The sequence below is a fragment of the Lissotriton vulgaris genome, chromosome 8 (genome assembly GCF_964263255.1).
Source record: "Lissotriton vulgaris chromosome 8, aLisVul1.2, whole genome shotgun sequence".
Taxonomy (NCBI): domain Eukaryota; kingdom Metazoa; phylum Chordata; class Amphibia; order Caudata; family Salamandridae; genus Lissotriton; species Lissotriton vulgaris.
Genome location: NC_141696.1, coordinates 490468385 through 490488427, shown reverse-complemented (window position 1 = coordinate 490488427; position 20043 = coordinate 490468385). Strand labels below are relative to the sequence as shown.

General features: G+C 44.3%; 1 protein-coding gene across 2 annotated transcripts in view; it reads left to right on the top strand.

Annotated features, from left to right (window-relative positions):
* The window catches only part of ARHGAP6 (Rho GTPase activating protein 6), a 1594767-nt gene extending 1575276 nt beyond the window's left edge, over nucleotides 1–19491 (top strand). For both annotated transcript variants that reach the window (XM_086934307.1, XM_086934308.1), the window contains exons 11-13: nucleotides 9880–10142; nucleotides 14944–15024; nucleotides 17000–19491. In XM_086934307.1, coding sequence (XP_086790433.1) covers nucleotides 9880–10142; nucleotides 14944–15024; nucleotides 17000–17700 — 1045 coding nt within the window. In that variant the 3' untranslated portion in view covers nucleotides 17701–19491. The remainder of the gene's footprint in view (nucleotides 1–9879; nucleotides 10143–14943; nucleotides 15025–16999) is intronic.
* The last annotated feature ends 552 nt before the right edge of the window (nucleotides 19492–20043 follow it).

Below are 20043 nucleotides of genomic sequence, written 5' to 3'. Positions count from 1 at the left end.
TCACTCTGATCGGCCACCGGCCACATGCTGGCACTTCTCACTGCCCCTTTGAAGCAGGCTCGCCGCGGTTTACTGGCTGCACGGGGACACGCGTTATTATGGGCAGTCTTTACAGGGAGTAGGGCCGGCTCCCTTACACGTTGGCCGCTCTGGCCGGTCACCTGCACCCGCTGTCTCGTGCCTGTCCTCCCCGCTATCCCCGGCTGCAGCAGCCTCTCAGTTATCGCGCTGCACGGGGGGGTTATTAGCACTATTGCTTGAGCATGCTGGCTCTGTTCATGGACAGTCTTAGAACCTGCAGGACGGCATAGCGGACTTTGGCGGGGCCTCTGGGCAAACGCTGTTACCCTTCCTACGTCCCCTCACTTGTTGGGTGCAGCGGCAGCCATTCACTTTTCTTACAGCTTCCCGCCCCTTGCAGCAGGCCTCTTATCTCTCAGGCTGCGCAGGGGGTGCTGGTGCCGCATCGATGAGCCGCTGGTGGCACGCTTTATTCTTTCCTGCTCCCCCTCCCACTCGCGGCAGCTTCGTTCAGTTTGCATGCTGCGATGGCTGGGGGTCGGAGCTGCAGCCAGGGCACTTAGCAGGCATATATACTCTTGTTCACGTCTTGCCACCCTGTAGCCGGCTCTGTAGTCCACGAGGCGCGTGCTGGACTGGAGCCACGGCTACTGTCTCTCCAGGGCCTCTGTCACTGCACCCACTCAGGCTCACCTCTCGCCCATCTGGTCATCTCTTGATGCGGATGGGCTCCGCTTGGCTCCTCCACACCCCGGGGCTCTTCACACGTCCTCAGACAGTCGGAGCGTGTAGCGCGTCGTCGCAGGGGGGAAAACGCAGGCACTTGAGGTATCGGGGTGGCCTCCCGCTGGCCTCCTCTCATGCGTCGTCACTTCTCTTCCAACACGGCCTTACACTCACCGGACTCACTGCCTGCCTGGCGGGTCGTCGCGGCCTATGCGGGTGGGCTCCGCTCGGCTTTCACTTTTCCCCCGGGGCACTTCCTCGCAGGGGCGTCTCACAAAGGGTTCATGAGGTGCGGGGTAGGCTCCCGGTCACCTCCTCATCTCGAAGCATGCCCGGGGCTCGGCACATGCCCCGCGGGCCTCCCGGCGGCCGGCGTCGTTCACAGGGGGTGCCCTCTAGACCCGCAGCTCTCAACCCCTTTTCCTAGATTTTCAGCTGTGGCACGCAGGGGCACAGCTTCTGCCTTGTTGCCAATGTGGTATTTGGGCCCTAGGCCCTCGTACTAAGTAATAAGGTGACACAGACACAGTGGATATAGTTGGTAAAATGGCCATGAGCACATGCGCTCAGCCCCTTTTATTTAACAGGGTCAACTGACTGATGACGCCTGTGGTGGGTGTGTGTTCAGTGTGTGACAACATACTGCAACACTAGAATGTATCTCTGCGATACTACAGCATCCATGCTGGCCTGTCGGTCTGTGCTGCAGCTCGCCTGCGGGTGGTGAGCTTTGTGGCCCATAACACTGCAGTGCTGTTTACCATCCATGTAATGCCTACCACAGCTGTGCTGTTGGTCACTCTACCACGTCCCTAGGGCAGCTCAGCGACATGCATGCTGTCACTGCTGTACTGCAGCATGTTTACTGTGTCACCGATTGCCTCCGCAACCTGCTACTGCTGTGCTGTTCGTTAGTTCTGCAAAACGCCCCACATAAGAAAGAGTGAAAACGAATATAGCTTCATTGCTGTGTGCGCTGCCCTTCAAAATGTGACCATATTTGAACTCACAAATATTTCAGGGGCAGCGCCCTGACCCCACCCTTTAATTCCCAGAACATGATCCATGTCCTATTAAAGCTACCAATTATGTATTTACACAATGCTGCCACCCTCAATGGGTGCACAAACATGAAGCACGGAGTCCTGAAGTGGGTGCCCTGCTGACAGGCAAGCAATTACCAGCGGTAAAAAAACAAAGTTCTCCCAAACGAAGATAAGAAATGTAAGTGTAGGGAAGCTGTACTGATGTACTGCAGTAGCCGGACTGAAGGTTTGTTTACCATCCAGGTTAGTAAGCACTACAGGGGGCGTGGCGTAGCACTGAGATTGTGAAGAGTTTCACAAGTGCAATAGTTCAGGTCCAGGAGGTTAGCTCTCCGTTTTTGGCTTGCAGCTTGTAACGCAGACGGTGGGAATTCGATCCCTAGCAGCCGCTATAAACGTAACAATTTTCATAAACTTAAAACTCAACTTTAATTAAAAAAGACAAGGTAATTAAGCTCATTTAAGTTTAGGCGCACACTGTTGGATCCGTTGTATTGCGGTCTGGAGTAATGAACAGTTTCATGAGCGCAAATAATTACGTTGGGGAGATTAGCTCTACCCGTTAACCTGCTATCTTTCGTTGGTACTCCTAACCCATTTTGGTGGAAAGGGTTAGGGGTGCGAGGGGGCGGGAGAGATAGTGAGATTTTTGCTGCCAAGAGACACGGTTGCCACCTTGCCACCAATTAAAAATCCACAATTTACGTCCCGCCCACAAAATGGCAATCCCTTCTGTACCATAACATTTAAAGAAATGTTAGATCACACACTAAAGTTACCGGCATATTTTTTAACCAGTTTTGTAATTACCTCTGTAGTTTTTTTGTCAATACTACAGGTTTCCTCATTACCCAACTCTTTCGTACATATTTAAATTACCTCCAATAAAGAAAAGCTGAGTTGGCCAGCAACAAGATTCAAACTTGTGACCACTAGGCTGGCCATGGATCACCATGATGATGACATAAACTTATATCGCGCAACTTAGCCCATCGGGCGTCAAGGCGCCTAACCAAAACATAATCAGAAAAACATAATCTTAGGTCTGAGAGCATGTCTATGGGTAGGCCTCGATGGAGAGCCACGTCTTTAGGGATTTCTTAAAAAGCGCCATGGAAGATTGTGCTTTTAGCTCGGAGGGGAGGGCGTTCCACAGTTTAGTGGCCACAGAGGAAAAGGCCCTTTACCCCATCTGGCTCTGTTTGTCCGAAGGACGGATAGAAGGTTCTTGCCAGCAGAGCGTAACTTTCTACTGGGGGTGTAAGGGACCAGAAGGGAGCTTATAGCTTCAGCACAGCCGCCAGACAGAGCGCTGAAAACCAGGCACAGGATTTTAAAAGAGATCCTGGCCTGGATCGGGAGCCAATGCAGACTCTTCCTGGCGAGAGTGGCTGAGGAGATGTTAGGAACATCCAGGACAAATCTAGCAGCCGCGTTCTGGATGGTTTGAAGACGTTGGATAAGTCCTTTATTGATGTCTGCATAAAGCGCGTTGCAGTAATCCAACCGTGATGTAACTAAAGCAACCACAGTCTGTTTGCGGGCTTGGGGGGGAGAGGTAATGGGAGATTTTTCTAAGAATCTTAATGATTCCCCAGCAGGTGGACACAGTTCTATTGACCTGCTGTGTCATGGTAAGCGATGTGTCGATAATCATGCCCAGATTTCGGGCGGATTTCGAAGGCAGAGGACAGGCTCCAAGAGAAGGAGGCCACCAATCACTTGACCATGTGTCTTGATCCTTACCAAAGATCAAGACCTCGTTTTCTCTCCGTTCAGCTTCAGAGAGTTTAAAATCATCCACTCAGAGACTGCGTGCATGCAGGTCCTGAAGCTGATCACGGAGGTACTCACCGAGTGGGAGAAGGACACCATGATCTGGGTGTCATCGGCGTATGACACCACCTCCATCCCATGCGATCTTACTAGCCTGGCAAGTGGGGCCACATAGATATTGAAAAGGGTCGGACTCAAGGCCGACCCCTGTGGGACCCCACATTGCACAGGTGTAGCAGGGGAGAGGTACTCTCCTAGCTTGACCCTCTGCTCTCTCTGATTAAGGAAGGAGGTCATAAGGCTCAATGCTAGTCCCTCCACCCCTGTCTCCCTCAGACGAGCTGTTAAAGTCGAGGGAGATAGGGTATCAAAAGCTGCCGTCAGATCGAGCAGGACCAGAAAAGTAGTCTGGCCTCGGTCGACCTTTGATCCGATGTTGTCTACCACTACCGTAAAGGCCGACTCGGTGCTGTGAAATTTCCGGAACCCATGCTGAGATTGATCCAGGAACCCAGACTCATCAAGAAAGGTAGTCAAATGCTGATTAAGATGGAATTCAAGCATTTTAGCTGGGGCAGGCAGCAGAGATATAGGTCGAAAGTTTTTGAGGGTTTCCGGATCCAGAGTCGGCTTTTTAAGTAGAGGCTTGACTATAGCTTTTATTCCATGCTGCTGGAAACAGGCCCTCATTTATGGCATGATTCATCACCTCAAGAAGAGGGGGGAGCAACGTTTCCCTGCACTCTTTCAGATCCCTCAAAGGGCAAGGGTCCAGAGGAGATCCTGATTTAGTTTTATTCAAAAGTGAGTCAAGATGATCGAGAGTGAGGAGAGGGAAGTTGGTAAGACTCTTGGAGGGATCCTTTGCCCAGCACTCTAAAGTAGGCTGAGCCAGAACAGGATGGGAGCACATTTGATCTCTCTGCGCTTCAAGAGTGGAATAAATATCGGCGATTTTAGTGTGGAAAAACTGCGAGAGCTTGTCCCACAGCTCTTGGGAACCTATGATGGGATCGGGAGTTTGTAGAGAACACAAAGAATCAACGATCTTAAAAAGTTCCCTAGAAGAGGTAAGGGACGTAGTTAGCCTGGAGAAATAGGCCTGTTTTTTCTTTAATGACCCTAGCCTTATAGTCTCCAAGCAAAGACTTATTTTTTTCTCTGTCTGTGGGATCCCAGGTTTTTTTGCCATAGTCTCTCCTGTTTCCTGCAACTCTGCCTTAAGAGCCTGAGAGGCTCTGTAAACCAGGGGGCTGAAGGTTTCCGCCTAGCTGAATAGCAAAAAGAGGCAGGGGCTAAAAGATCTACTGCTCTGGAGATAGAGTTGGAAAGTTCCAGTGCGGCATCACTGGCATCCTTCACAGAAGATATAGTGACTTGTGCCATGAGGGGGGCAAGAGGCATTCGTGATTCCCCTAAAATTCCGCCTAAGTTCTTTGTTGGTGGGGCCGAGGGGCGATGGAAAAGAGGGAAGATTTAAGTTCCAGGGGAACTGCAAAATGGTCTGACCAGACCAGGGGAATGGGAGGACCCGTGGAGAGTCTAGGGTCGTTGGAAAACACCCCGTCCAGAATATGACCAGCCCGATGGGTGGGACTAATTACCAGCTGGCGCAAGCCAACAACAGGGATTTTACCCACTGAGTTGCCTTGCAGGTTATTTTTTGTTTCTAAGATGTGTGAACTGGTGAAGATAGCGCAAAGGAATTAGTCATCTTCTTTCTACACAGATCAATTGCACATCCAACAACTCTCAGTAGAAGTATGGTAGCACAGGTGTTTAATGCACTTGCTGCAAAGATCAGTGTGCATAATAATAGGGTGTTATTGTCCCAGCTGCCCAACATTGCCCACAACTTCCAGCTCGCGTGCAAGAATCCCAAAAAAACAGCAGAGTGGGTTCGTGAGTGAGCTGCTGGCTTAGGTATCAGCAGGGCCATTGGAATTGCCAGACTTTTGAGTCATTTTCCGCAGAATCCTGGATCTGCCGCGTTTGTCAGAGTATTTGCAGGATAAGAAAATGTTTCTAGCCTAGATGGATGAAAAGTTACAAAAAATCTGGTGACACCACAGCAACATGTGTCGCTACATTTTTTAGTAACTTTTGATCCATCGAAAGCACTTTGCAAAGGTTGACTGGTCTGCTTTCTGTTTACTGATTGCTATATTTGGGTGTTATATCTTGTACTGATTAAGTGGAACTTTTGACCAGACAGTGTTAAGTATAAAAATGACAGATAATGAAGTAATACTATCACAACTTGAACAGCATAATCTGCCTTCTTTTCCTGATGCATAATTTAGTCAACCATGCTGCATAATTTAGTTTCTCTCTATTGCGTAATTCTAATGGCCCTGGGTATCGGATTACTAGGGGTTTAGTCCCAGCACTTGACTAAACCTTTAGTGATTTTATAAGGAAAAAAAAACATTTATTTGTGCCTAAAATATTACTTGTGTGAACTGCACTGAAATTAAAATATGTAAAACTATGCTTGATGAACACATTCATGTAACTTCTCTGCTGAGGCACATTACAGTTGCTACCCAGCTAGGCTAGTGCTATAGAAACACAGCTATACCGCCCTGCCTTAGAGGGCTGGTGGACATAGAGGGACCTGACTGCCTGTTAGAAGACTGAGAGACATGCAGATGGGTGGGGACCCCCCTGCCTTGGGGCAGAGGGGGTCCACTGCATGGTCTGCCCTTGAATTAGCCTGTAATTAGCCCACAGGCCTGGGAGTATCGAGACCCCTCACAGCAGTGACTAGTTCTGGCCGTCCATTACATTCAAGGGGGCTTCCAAAGTAGTTAAAATGTTTGTAGGGCGGGGACCTGTACTTCATGCTGGGCGCAGTACCTGCCCCTTCCAGGCTACTATTAACAATTAGAAGCCCCGTCTGAGCAGGTGGTCATTTGCGGCGTGAGCGAGGGTGTGCATGTCCTCAAAATATGTGTATTGTGCACCAAAAGAAAGCAGCATCCATCCAAATCTGTGAAAGGTTGACAGAAGGGGATGCTTAATTTAAAAAATGAAAAATGTTATTCCACACACATGCATGTTGCTAATAAGAAAGCAGGGCGGAAATTGAGGACTGCAGAGAAAAAAAGGAATACATTAAATATATGAGAGGGGGCAGGAAAAGGACATGCATGTGCCAGCGTTAGAAGAAAGGTTATAAAATAAGGGCAAGGCAGAGATGTACTTACAGGTTTAAGTGCAGGATGAAGGGAGCACGTTACAGACAGCTGGAGAGCACGCTATGGACAGTCTACGGAAACGGTTTAGGTAAAATTAAAATACATTAAAAAAAATGCTAAGCGAGCGTCCAGTTAAAGTGGTGATGGCGCAGAAGGTCTTCTTGGAAACAAACAAAAAATCACACACTTCCTACATTACTAGTCTGACTGAAAATATAACACCTTAACTTTCAGTTTAATCAAACGTGCTCAACATAATAGCAAATTTCGGTTGTGGGGCCGGGGAGAGCATAACATGAAAGATAACGGCACAGCTCTGAGGGGGTTGTTTTCTAGCACTGCGACTTGACACCATTTTGAAGGAACTCTTGAGGCTGAACGCAGTGAGAGCGCTGGAGACTTTAAAGAGCGTGGTCAGTGGTGTCTCAACTGGCTGGCTGGATGGGCTGGCAGCCCTTACTTGCAGTCCTTTTTCCAGTGACGCACAAGACATGTCCTGAGGTGGGGAGGTGGCCAGGGCAGGAGCTGTACAGGGAAATAAACATTAATCAGCCGTCCAGGCCTTTCAATCCAAACGGCGGCCTCCAGGAACCAATAAATCACAAGAGGGTGGGACATCGGTGTGGAGGGGAAGAGGTGAGGGCGACTCCGGTGAAGAGCGTGTAACTGGGAGGGAGAAAGCATGGGGGAAATGTGCCCTGAAGCAGTGCGAAGAAAAAGCGAGAAAAGGGAAGAGAAAACAATAAAATACAGAGAAAGAGCTAGGGAGAAGGAAATGGAGAAAAACCGAAGGTGGGGAGGCAAAGGAGCCTTATGGGGACGCATACTCTCTTAGGCTCCCCCACAAAACCTAGAATGCAGTCCTAGGCATTAAGATGTAGGCAGATCTTAGTCAGTGGCTCCCCTCAGAAGAGCCTCCCTTCCTCGCATGCCTCGGAGGCTTCAGACATCTCAGCTTCAAAAAACACTGCTAAGCTTCAATGTTGCTGTTTAATTGGGAACAGAGAAGGGTTGGAAAGAACGGAATAAGGCTGCACGCATAGGCAACCGTCACCTAGAGGGTAGAGGCCCCACGCGGCTCGCTCCTCCGGAGGACCCCAAAAATAATAACACACTTACCTAAGCTACTTTGCCAAACTATACAAAGCGCTCTACTTATAGAGCCACTCCCACTGGACTTCTGCTATTAAGGATAATAAGTGGTGCGCGCGCCACAGAGTTCTCACAAAATAGACACTTCAGAGAAATGCACATAGGTAAAAACAAAGCCTTAGAATTTTGTTGCTTCCCCAAGAAATGGATCCAAACACAGAAGAAGCCCGCGTGTGGTGCACGTGCGCCACTGCGAGCCATGTGCTTTCAATTATCGTGCCCATATCTGGGCACAATAATTGAAACCACACGGCCTATTGGTGTCTATTATGCGCACCAAGCGCGTAATAGACTCAAATAGGCCATGGGCGGAGCAATGCGCCCGCCTTTGACCAAATGCGTGCAGTCTTTTACAAAAAGACGCATGCAAAGGCCAATGGGGTAGCACAAAAGGAAAAGCACATGCACGAGCTTGTGCGATTCCTAGGTCAGTGCTAAAACCCCGTTTTTCAAGTACTAAAGATCGCGCACTGCTCGAGCAGTGCTGCACACCTCAACACTAGGCGCGAGACCTAAAAAGCAGCGGTGGTATCATGCATGTTTAGGGGCTGCACCAGCAAGCACAACTAGTTTTGCAGGGTTTTCTTATTTTTCGGCAAACTGAAAGGACTAACAGTGCCTGTCTGTTCCTCATTTCATGCATTGTCTTTGCTATTTAAATTTTCATTACAAGACTGGCCTATTATAGGTGTGTAGTGGCACACTAATACTGCTCATTTGCCAAAGTTTTGTGTCACAAAGTTGCTGTTTTTCCAAAATGCTGAAGTTTTGTTTTTTTCCCTGCCGCCCACGAGGGACAGGGATTCAAATGCTTTGTCAATGGCCTGAAATATTCTTTGCGTCTTCTGGGTACAAGATCTTATCTGGGGATTGGACTAAAGTTTGAATCCCAGATGCGCCGGCAGCAATTGCAGAAACGTTCGGAAACGATTTTTAATTTTAAAGATCTGTCTGAGGCCCAGAATGACTGAAAACTGTAGCTGAAGATGATGTTGGGGGGCGAGGACTGTGTGTACATATACAATGGGGATACTGTCTCACTATTTGTGGTTCAGATAACTTACCATTGTAAGGCTCATTCTTGTTTGCATACAATGACTTTGGTAGCCAAATCTGCATCAAATGTTGCATTGCTTCTTTTAAACGGCTTGTCCAGTTTCATGCAGATCTGTCAAGGGAGGAAGAAAGTAAGCGGGTTAATGAATGGTCTTCAGATTTGTCTGATACTGGGTTAGTGGTTTTTTTAATTAACAATTGCCTTCCAACAAAGAACTGCTAATTAGAAGGATACTTCAAACATTTCTTTTCAGGTTTGGTCACATGCAGTTTGTTATAATAAAAGATTATATAGAGCATATGCTATCCCTCTTTCTTTATTATGAGAGAATTAGAATGGTTGCCCATTACCTTATTTCTTAATAAATCTAGTCTGAAATGTGCTAGTAAGTGGAAGTACCTAGTGAAAACTCTAAAGCCCACATATATTAGATTACAAAGTTCTTTTCCCTCAAACTCATCATTTTTAGCATACTCACATCACTTTCTCATTAACAATTGCATTTTAGCAGGTTTGCGTGTTAATTCAAAAAATGCATGTAACATAACCTGCACAGTTGCTCTCTGAAATAGGTGGAACTAATTATTTAATTGGGGACGTTTACCCAAGTGTCATTGCCTCTGTGTAGCTCAAAACTTGTTGCTTTTTATTATTAAACTCCTTGTTCTTCTTGATCATTTTGACTGTCTTTTTGCTTCTCATATGTTTTTTTCTATCAGGACACTTCAATCAACTCAAATAACCAAATTTTACTGTTGTATTTATCCAACATTGGTTTGGTTTCAGGTGGACTTGTCTTATTCGGGCAGATTCATTAAAAAAGGCTTTAAACCTATTGTTACTGGTGTTTTTCTTTTTTTATTGTTGTTCAGTAACTGGCATATTTTCCTTCTCCCTATAGGAGCCCTGAAATGCTGCGATCCGATCGGCCATTCTCCCATGGAGGAAGACATTCATCTACAGACTCCAACAAAGCTTCTAGTGGTGATGTTTCTCCTTACGACAACAACTCTCCAGTGCTCTCAGAGCGCTGTTTGACAGCACGACCAGAAGATCTAGCCAGCAGCTCGGACAAGCTGTGCAAGGTACCCGAACAGTATGCGCTAGTGGGGTACATGCAGCCTAAATCAAGGGAAGGACCTCCAGGACCATGGGTTGCAAGAGGTAAGGACTGGCTTTCACAGCTTGAGCTATAACCAGCTTGAATAATGGTTGTTCAGACATATTTTATTGTGTGTTATGTTATCAGTATTTGTATAGCAAAGTAATCACCCTTGAGGGTATCTAGGTGCTCTGGGGGCTTACTAGAAGAGCCATGTTTTCAGCTTCTTGCAAAAGTCGAAAATAGAGGAGGAGGAGGAGGCTCTGATGTGTTTTTAGTCATTCCAGTCTTTAGGTGTCTGGTATTAGAAGGCGTCTGGTACTAGATGGCGTGGGCCCATGCTCTGCTTTTGTGTAAGAGTGGGGTGTGTGCTAGTGAGATACTGGCAGAGTGGAGGTGTCCGGAAATGCGGTTGAAGTGAATGAGGCTGTTCAAGTATGCAGGGCCAGTGTTGTGGGAGCTCAATGGGTGTATTCTTGTGTAATGGGCACCAGTAGAGTTCCCGAAGGTGTGGTGTGATGAGGGCTCAGCGGGGGAGGTTGAGGACCAGTCCGGATATTGTGTTTGGGACGGTCTTGTGAGTTTGTTGGTAATCCTTGCATAATAGGTGTTTCCATAGTCTAGTCTGCTGGTGATGAGGGCTTGGGTAATTGCTTTCTAGGTGTAGTTTGGTAGCCACCTAAAGGCTTTCTTCAACATCCTTTGTATTGAAGCAGGCAGAGACCACTGTATTGACTTGGGCTGTCATGTCCAGTTTTTTGTCTGTGATTCAACGGTTTCTCGTTTGCAAGAAAGGTGAAGGGTGGGTCCAAGGAATGCAAGGCACGCAATGGTTATTGGAACTTGTAATTTTAGTAGGGATGATTTGCAATTAGCAATTAGAATCAGGTGATTAGTTGAAAGGCATTCAGGGGGGTTGGTTTAACTGTGATCACGAGGCAGTAGTTAGTTGGTTGAGCACTTGCACAGTGATGAGACGAGGAGGAGAGGAGCTGGTTTAATTGCCAGGAACAGCGCTTAGCATGAGCTGGTAAAGATAATGAAGATTGATTTGGGGAGGTTATTCCACTTATGCGAGTTCAGATTAATGCACATTGTTGGGTGTTTAGCTGCACAAGAGAAAAATTTGGTTGATGTTGCTTGTTTAGTTTTTTATTTTATGGTCATTGTTTACCAAAGATAATGGGTGGTATCTGTTCATGTATTAAATGTTTCTATTAAATAAGAATGAATTACCGCTTGTAATATGGGTTAAGACACCACAGCTTATGTCTGATGCTGAATGTTGTAAAAATACTAATAGCAATTTTAATTTGAATTCATAGCTACCCCTGATGAAGTGCTGTCCAGCCCTAAATGCATTGGGTGCCCAGGATGAATTATGTATCCCATGTTCTACAGAAAAAGGCCTGGATAGGCATATCTATAGCATCTGAAAAACTTGGGTAATATGCGGCCTTTACGTGAATGGAGAAAGTAAAGAGAAAGTTATGGAATGAAATAAGGATTTAATGGATTAATTAATTTTTGATGGAGTCTGTGGAATATATTTTGAATTGGCTGTGCGATTGGTGGATGGAGCGTCACGTCACTTCAAAGGTTATGAAGTCCAAGGACTGTGGGCCACCGGGTTAAGCCCCATTGAAATGCTTTCTTCCCGAAGACTACTGCCCTGGACTTGTCAGAGTTCAATTTGAGGCAATTGGCTTTCATCGAGGTGGCCACTTCTGTTATGCTTGTGGTGAATTTGTCCTGGTGTTGAATGTATTTTGTCCAAGAGAAATAGGATCACTTGTGTGTCATCGGTGTGAGGATTTCTCTGTTGTGTGCTCGTATGATGTCGGCCAGCAGGATCATGTAGATGTTGAAGAGCTTTGGGGGACTCTGCAAATAAGATCTCATGCTTCAGAGGCGTAGTGGGGCATGTTGACGGCTTGGGTTCTTCCGTTGAGGAAGGAGCAGATCTCTTCAAGGTCTCTGAATGCCTAATTCATGGAGTCTGTTTGATTAGGATGAAGTGGGAGATGATGTTGTAGGCTGCAGATAGGACTAAAAGGTTGAACTCTGGGGTTTCCGCCTTGTTGGGAATCATCAGGATGTCAACCGTTGCTGCTATGAGGGTGGTTTCCCTGATGTATTTGGGCCTGATTCCGCATTGTGTTGAAAAGCATGTGTTCGGCAAGGTGGTTGGAGTGGCGCTTGTTGATGGCTTTTTCCTTTGACTTTGGCTGGGTAGGGAAGGAGCGATATTGGTCGGTAATTAGTGAGTTTGGTCAAGTTGCTTTAGGAGGGAATTCCATGATTCCAGGAATGTGGCTTTACTGATGGAGGTGTAGAGAATAGGGGTGATGGGTGCGCTGAAGGTGATTGCTCCTTGGTCAAACACGTAGTGGGGGAGGGGTACGCTGAGCCCCCAGAATATATGGTTTTTATGATTGTTGTGGGTTCCTCTCTGCTAATGATGGTGTTGCATGTGGTGATTGTGTTGACTTCCTCTGTCACTGGGAAACTTCTCAAGAGGGCCTGTTGGTCCGGTTGTGAGGGGAAGTTGCTGTATATGGTAGCAATTTTGCGGCAAAAGAAGTTCAAGAGGTTGTTGCACAGACTTGTGATGATTTGATGTATCCGGTGACTCCTGTAGGAGTGGTGAAGTCTTTTACGATTGTGAAGATTTCTTTGCTACTGTTGAACCTGGCATTTATTTGTTCAACGAGCCCCTTCCTCTTAGTTTCTCGGGTGTGCTGGTGATTGTTTCATTTACATGTATCCAACTTTCATCTATTTTTAAATTACCTTTTTTTTAAACTTAATTTTCATACAGTAACAACAGATACAAAAGGATACGTAAATGGTGAATATTAAGCAGTAAGTTTAGAAGACAGCCAGAAGTTCCTCCCTAATGGAATCCCTTTACAAATTAATTACAACACACAAGTTGCAAAATCAACATTGCACAAGTGTGCTGGACAGTATGGGAATATGATCAGTATACTAATAGTTAGAAATTGTATTACATTCCAATATTATCCAGCACATATTCTACATGCAGCTTCTTTTTTCTGTTATCCAGACTTTTAACATTAAATTTGCTTTTATAGATATACAGTGACATATGTATTAACTAACTAAAAGGGCTAACAGAACAATTCAGTAGATCTCATGCTCACCAAAGAGACACAAGATTAAGTGAAAATTACATTTTAGTGTGCAACTGATGTGCACCTGAGTTAAGACGAAGACACATCCAAGCGAAATGAGAAAGCACAAGAATTAGGCAAACCGTAAGTATTTGGTTTAAGGAGTTAGTATATGGTAGAGAAGTGTGGCTCACTGGTTAGAGGAGGCAGACCTGGAAGCAGAGGTCAGCCCGGGACCAGGGTTCAATTCCCAGCTCGGCGGGGTCTTGAGTCCTAAAATGTCCATGGACTCGACAATTCTCGCTCCGGTGCCTACTCGATTCACGGGTTCACACTCTGTGACTCTGGGCAATAGCTTGCTTAATCTCCACAATGGCCCCTCGCGGCGGGATGCCTGGCTTTCACCTTGCGGATACCCTGCCAGGGTTATCTCACAGGGGATTACCAGGACGGGTTCCCTAAGCAAGCTCTTAGAAACCGCTCGGTGATTTGCGCTATATAAATTCCTGTACATTTACATTTACATATATGGTAGTCTGTTTTTGGAACATTTCACAGCCTGAGAATACTGTTTATGTGCTTTCTTTGTATAAGGGAACCACTTGTTGGTTCCTAAGGAGGTTTATCTGTGGATCACTACCCACACAAGGGAAGACCTTGCAGCATTTTTGTCCACTTCCTGCGCGGGAAGAACTGACCAAGCTGAATATCCCCACTTAAGGCTTCCCTGCTGCTTCTCTCCTAAGATATGTGAGACCATTCTTCAGAATTAGGACCACTGATAGCATATGCTTGCACTTTGGAAATGTGTTGAATTGTTGTAAGGGCTGCAGTTTGTCTCCTATCTACCACACCGAATACCACCAACCATGGATCACAATTATTCTAGCACGCCAGTGTGAATCCCACAACATTTCAGAACATGACCAGGATACATAAGTGCAATCAGGTCCATCTGCCTAGCAGGGCATTGGCCCTCGGGAGGCTCTTTAGTCTTAACACATGGCTCAAATGCTATAGACACATGGCATACTTCTTAACTTAGCTTCACAGTGCTGCTGTACTTCCTGATTAGGATTGTAGAAGTATAACTAAAGCTTAAAAAATATTCAAATTTGAGATCTCATGGCTATATCATCTTTCTACATATTGAAAAAAGGAAAAGGCAGAGGGTGGTGGTTCCCTGCTGAGCAGTAGACATACAGAACAAGTGCCCTGTGGTATTGGAAGTAGTGCTAAAATGTCTGATGTTGTCCCTGGAGTGTTAACTCCTTTTCTGTGGCCAGTCACGTGGATCCTTGTTTTGGGTAAAGGAGAAGTTAAACTACTGTCCTAATCTGTTTCTAATCCTACTCACTAACAGAAAATCAGTGCCACCCAACCTCAGAGTACTGAAACGATTGGCCTTCTTGCAAGAGTCCAAGGCGAAATTTCCAAAAGAAATTTAAAGATGGAATTTATGTAGCTAAATTGACTTCCCCCTTGAGCACTCCAATGAAAAAGTATGTTTTATCTAAAAGCAAAATACTTAGAATACACTTAATCTGAGGTTTATAAAGAAATCCGAAAACACCTACAAATCATCAATAAACCAAACGATGAAAAGCGACTGTGTAGTCTATAAACTAGTCTTATCTTTTAATGGCCAGTCAGATATTGATGTGTGTGCTGTCATGAGGAATCTTTTTCTTTTAGCTGTATGATCTTATGCTGTTTCTCATTCCAGAAGTTCCAGAGGAGCCCTTCAACATTTGGGGTGCTTGGCATTCAACACTGAAATCTGGGACAAAAGATCAGGGAATGACAGGTATTCTTTTGGTTTGTGTTGTATATTTGAAATGGTATGCATAGGTTGTGTGTATACCAGCTTTGAAGTCTGATTATTCACTGTTCTTACGTCACATGTTCGCTGCTATAACATAACACAGGGAAGAAAATGCTTCCTTGCTCTTCCACCTCTTTGCAAGGGTCATCCGAGTCCTGAGCAAAGTGTTGGAGTGGCTGGTGATTCCCAATACCTTTGGCTCCTAAGCCTTAAACCCTTCGGCCCTTTCACTCTGTACTTAAACATATTTTGGGTACAAACACTTGGTGAAGCATTCCTTTCTCAAAGTATTCACTTGTAGAACTAATAATTGGGAAGCATTATTCTTAGAAGTGCAATTTTTCAGGTTTGGAGACAATACTGGTTTAACACGGCCAGCCACTACCTCCCTTGTTCCCGGCTAGTCTATGCTGACCTGCGGCTGACAGAGGATTGCTGTCCATGCCTGCTCTCACCGAGACTACTTTTGAGATTGGGATGGCGATGGCTCTCTGCTTCTACATTAGGAGCTGAGAGCTTTGGGTGTGGGTGGGGAGGAAGGCCCAAAGGTTAGTTGGGGAAGGTGGTTATGTTTTCTATATTGGTTGGAAGAAGGGGAAAGTTATGCGAAGGGTGACTGGAAAGCATGTACGTTTATTGTATTTTGGTGGAGGAAAGCCAGCAAAACACCAGGTATTTTATTTGTAGTTTTGGGAAGCAGATGGAAGGTGTCCAATTGTGATGGGTGTGGGTGGCAGAAAACCGGTACTTGTATATTTTAATGTACAGTATTGGGATACATCCTGACAGTTCTGTGCATGGCTTCTCCGTGCCTCTTCTGCTCAGATCATCAGAGCAGGGGGAGAGTATTTGAAGGGGGCATATACTACATAAATTATACATGAGTGGTTGTCATTAACGTGGACTTTTCTACCTCAGAACTATAAGTGACATTGTAAAAAGAAGATTGAGCTATGCTATCATTGTCAAATCGATGTCAATTAAATTCAATTCATTTCAATAATCTTTATTCTGTTAAAACCTTAACCCCATCGCTGCTGCGGTGATTTTTCCCCTACGTGGCTTTTTTTCAAAAGCCGCGTTAGATGACGAGCTCAGCTCGTCATCCGCACATGCCCCCCGTGGCTGATGACGAGCTGAGCTCGTCATCAGCATCGAAGGGGTTAAAGATACACAACAAAGTTAATTACATTCTTAAAAGTAAAACAAAAATTCTGTTAAAACAATAACATTTCTTAAATTCTGCCTGAGAATATCATGTACAAGGCCAATACAACAATAATTCCAATACATAATAATTATCAACGAAAGCCATTCCAAATATTAAATATATAAAAGCCAATAGTAGTTTTTTATTTTAAAAGTGAAATTGATTGAATATAATCCAGCCTGGGTTTGGTTGCGCAAGTATTGGGAAGAGAGGTCTCTTCAATAATTAAAGTGCAAGTGCTATAAAATTTTGCCGGAATTAACAGGTCTAACCATTGAGGCTTACCACTATATAGACATCTGAGGTTTATTAAAGCATTACTACAAATGCTCTGCAAAATATGTAGGTCTTTGCTCATAGATAGAATCACAGGGTCTCATTGATTAAAATGCAAATGCTCAAATCGATGTCACTTAGAACTCTTCAGTGGAAAAAGCACAGTTATTGACGAATAGCAAACTATAATTCTATATGTTGTGTATTCATTAATATGTCTTGTATTTTTGGGGGCTTTGCTTAATGGGTTTTATTAGTGGAACATAAATCATGTTTGTTTGGAAAGCATGGCGGATGAAATATGTTTGGTGTAGGGATGGATGTTTTTTACTGTAACTAGCTAGAGATTTGGAGCATTTTGTTATTTTTGAATAAACAGTTTGGATATTTTGCTGCCTTGTTTTGAGGATTGGTTCAATGCGAGATTAAAATATTTTTGTTTACTCTGTTTTTTGTTTTTTTAATTCTAAGGTTCGTATGGAGACATTAATGAAAACAGTCCCTTGCATCATGGACAATGTTCCCTTTCTCAGGGCAACTTGGCAATGAACTGGTGCAAATGCCAAGATAATGCAGACGAACTGGACAATGGTAAGCCGGGTCTACGAAGGACTCTCACTGCAACTGCCATCACAGAGTGCAAGCCTCATGCGACTGTATCTCGTATTTCCAGCACACCACAAATTGAAGGAGGTCGGCTGAGCTCACACCGGTCTTATCCGAGGTCAGACCAACATGCAACTGCCAGCAGCACAGAGGACATAACGGTGGATGAGTTCCAGACTACTTGCAAGCAGTCAAAACCTTTACAACGGCTTCAAGATATCAATAGAAATGACGCAAGACTCCCTCCTCCTTACCCTGGCCAGACAAAGCCTAACACTGCTCCTACTCATCGACAGCCTGTCTCCTCAGCAGAGCAGGTACTGTGGCGTCCACCGCGGCAAGAGACTGATGTAGGCCTTGCAGAGGGAGGGAAACCTGGAGCAAATGCTACATGCCAATTGGCATCGGGTCAGCCGAAGCAGCTGTCATGGAATATACCAACCAACCACAAAAACAGTCAAAATGTGGCGGAGCAAGACTGGCAGGAGTGGCAAAGAGAACGTTGGCAGATATGGGAGCTTCTGTCGGCAGACAATCCAGATGCTTTGCCTGAAACTCTCGTATGACAGATGTTGAGGCCATAAGAATTTAGCTTTGATAGGATACAAAGAAACAATGGTTACAACAGACTTTTTAAATATTTTTTTTATACCGAACTGACATTTTGTTTCGAAAGTTGTTTATTTCAGAATAACATAATTTACTTTATTACCTAAAAGGGACCTCTTATATTTGCTGTTGGACAATGGCCAGGGGCAGTCGGCCAGTTAGTTGTGAGTTGCAGCAGGCTCCAACTCATGTTAGAAGACCACAATAAGATTTTCTATTGCAGCTGAAAAGCAGATGTTTTTAATTTTTTTAATTGTTTTGTCATAGCTGAACCGTGCTATTACTTGTTAGAGGCACATTCCACAACAGATGTAAGAATCATTCAAATTTGCGAGGTTCCTTACCTTTCGGATGGAACTCAAACGTTTATAGTGTACGACTACCCTTGCATAGAGGCCTCTGCTGTAGATAAGATTGCATAAATGTTGAACTGTTTTACTAGGTATTTTAAAACTTCAAGGGATGAACATTGCATTGTAGTTCCATGGTATAGTCAATATATGCAGCGCTGATGATTGCATATTATATATTATGTATGATAATCATATATTAATTGTTCACATACAGAAAGCAACATGGATAATCATGACTGCTTTTAATCATCACTGCACTTATTTGCCATGATAATCGTTGAATTTCTTGAGCATGCACAAGCTGGTTTCTGTGCTGTACCCATACCAGAAGGGAAAATGCCTTCTTCCACTGCCTCAGCAAAACACTACCGCGGTACCTGATCGTGGAAAGCCATATTGTTCGTTATAGTATTAGAAAAGCAAGAAAAATATATGTGTATATATAAATATATATACATATTCACAAATTACTATGTCCTATAAATGTGCTGCAAGCAAATGATGAAATTTGCTAGTTCTTTAAGAGTTATTTTTGTAGGCGTTACTTGGCAAGCAGTAGTGTAAGGCCGTGCCTAATATCAAAGTGAGAAGTGTAACACAAACGTCCTGACTTACATGTTCATTCAAATGCAATTTTATGTACACAGTATATATATAATATATGGACGTATTTATGATGTAAGATTTCATGTATTGTTTCCGAACAATAAACTGGAATCCGAGATTCCCACATAAATTGTACAGCCAAAAAAAAGGGCACAAAAGTTTGAAAATACATTTTGTCTTTTGACCCCTATAAGGTTTCAGTATGTAAAGAACTAGAAACCCAGACATCTAAAAAAGCTTATATCCCAGTGGTGAATATTCACATTTTACTTGGTAACGGATTCCCATGTTGCATTTTAAGAGTGGTATTCCAATATTTGGAAAACTCCAAGTTCTCTACAAAGATTGTGCCAAAGTTTGCAGGGATGTGCATTGCTCATAAATCTGTAGTAGGAAATAGGTTCGACTTTGAGGGGCCAAGTGATTGTTTTGACATGTATAGCAGTCTTCAAGCTACTTCTGGTGGCATTGTATGACAGTAGTGCAACAGAGAACTTTTGCTTGATTGAGGATAAGATGTCCAATACAGCAGCATTACAAAACAAAACACAATTGTCTTAATTGGGATGTAGTTCGATACCTTTTTTTGCGATGTCATGTTCATGTCAAAATCTGTGCCATAATTAAGGCATAAAAAAGATGAGCAAAAGTATTTTATCAGTCATCATTTTGTTGTACTGCCAATGTCGACTGTATTATTGTTACTGCAATATCTTTGTCTTGGAATGTATGCAATCCAACGTATTTGCAACCTGACTGGATTACAGTTTATAAAGTTTCATTCCAGAATCCTGTTGGGTAGTGTTTAATACAAGTGAAAACGTGGTGAATATTTCACAGAAATATCACATGGGTAAAACTTAAGTGTTTGAAAATATTTTGTTACCACTGCTGAGTGTTTCTTACACAGATATGATGATTTCCGCCAAAGGTGACAACTGACCAACGAAAGAGAGATAACCACCGTAAGTCGGAAGATATGATTTGACTACGTGCACTGCAAAGGGCTTTTCGGCTCTAAGAAACAGAAAAACGAAAGGATGAGCTAAAACTAGGGAATGAAATCAACAAAGCCAAAACATTTTCACATATTTTCTAACGATAAGGTAGACCAAAGTACTGGACCGCCATTTTAGGCATTTGATCCAATATAAGCAGGCGACTGATCCCTAGGCGAGGCTGCCTCATTCTAGGTGACGGTACCAACATAAGAGGCTGATCGGAGAGTCTGTGAGGGAGAAACTGACGCAAATGCAAGGGTGGTTTTTACCATAGAAGATATTGTACATAATACTTTGCACCTTAAATTTGATCTTATGTTCCAATGGTATCTGTTGGAGC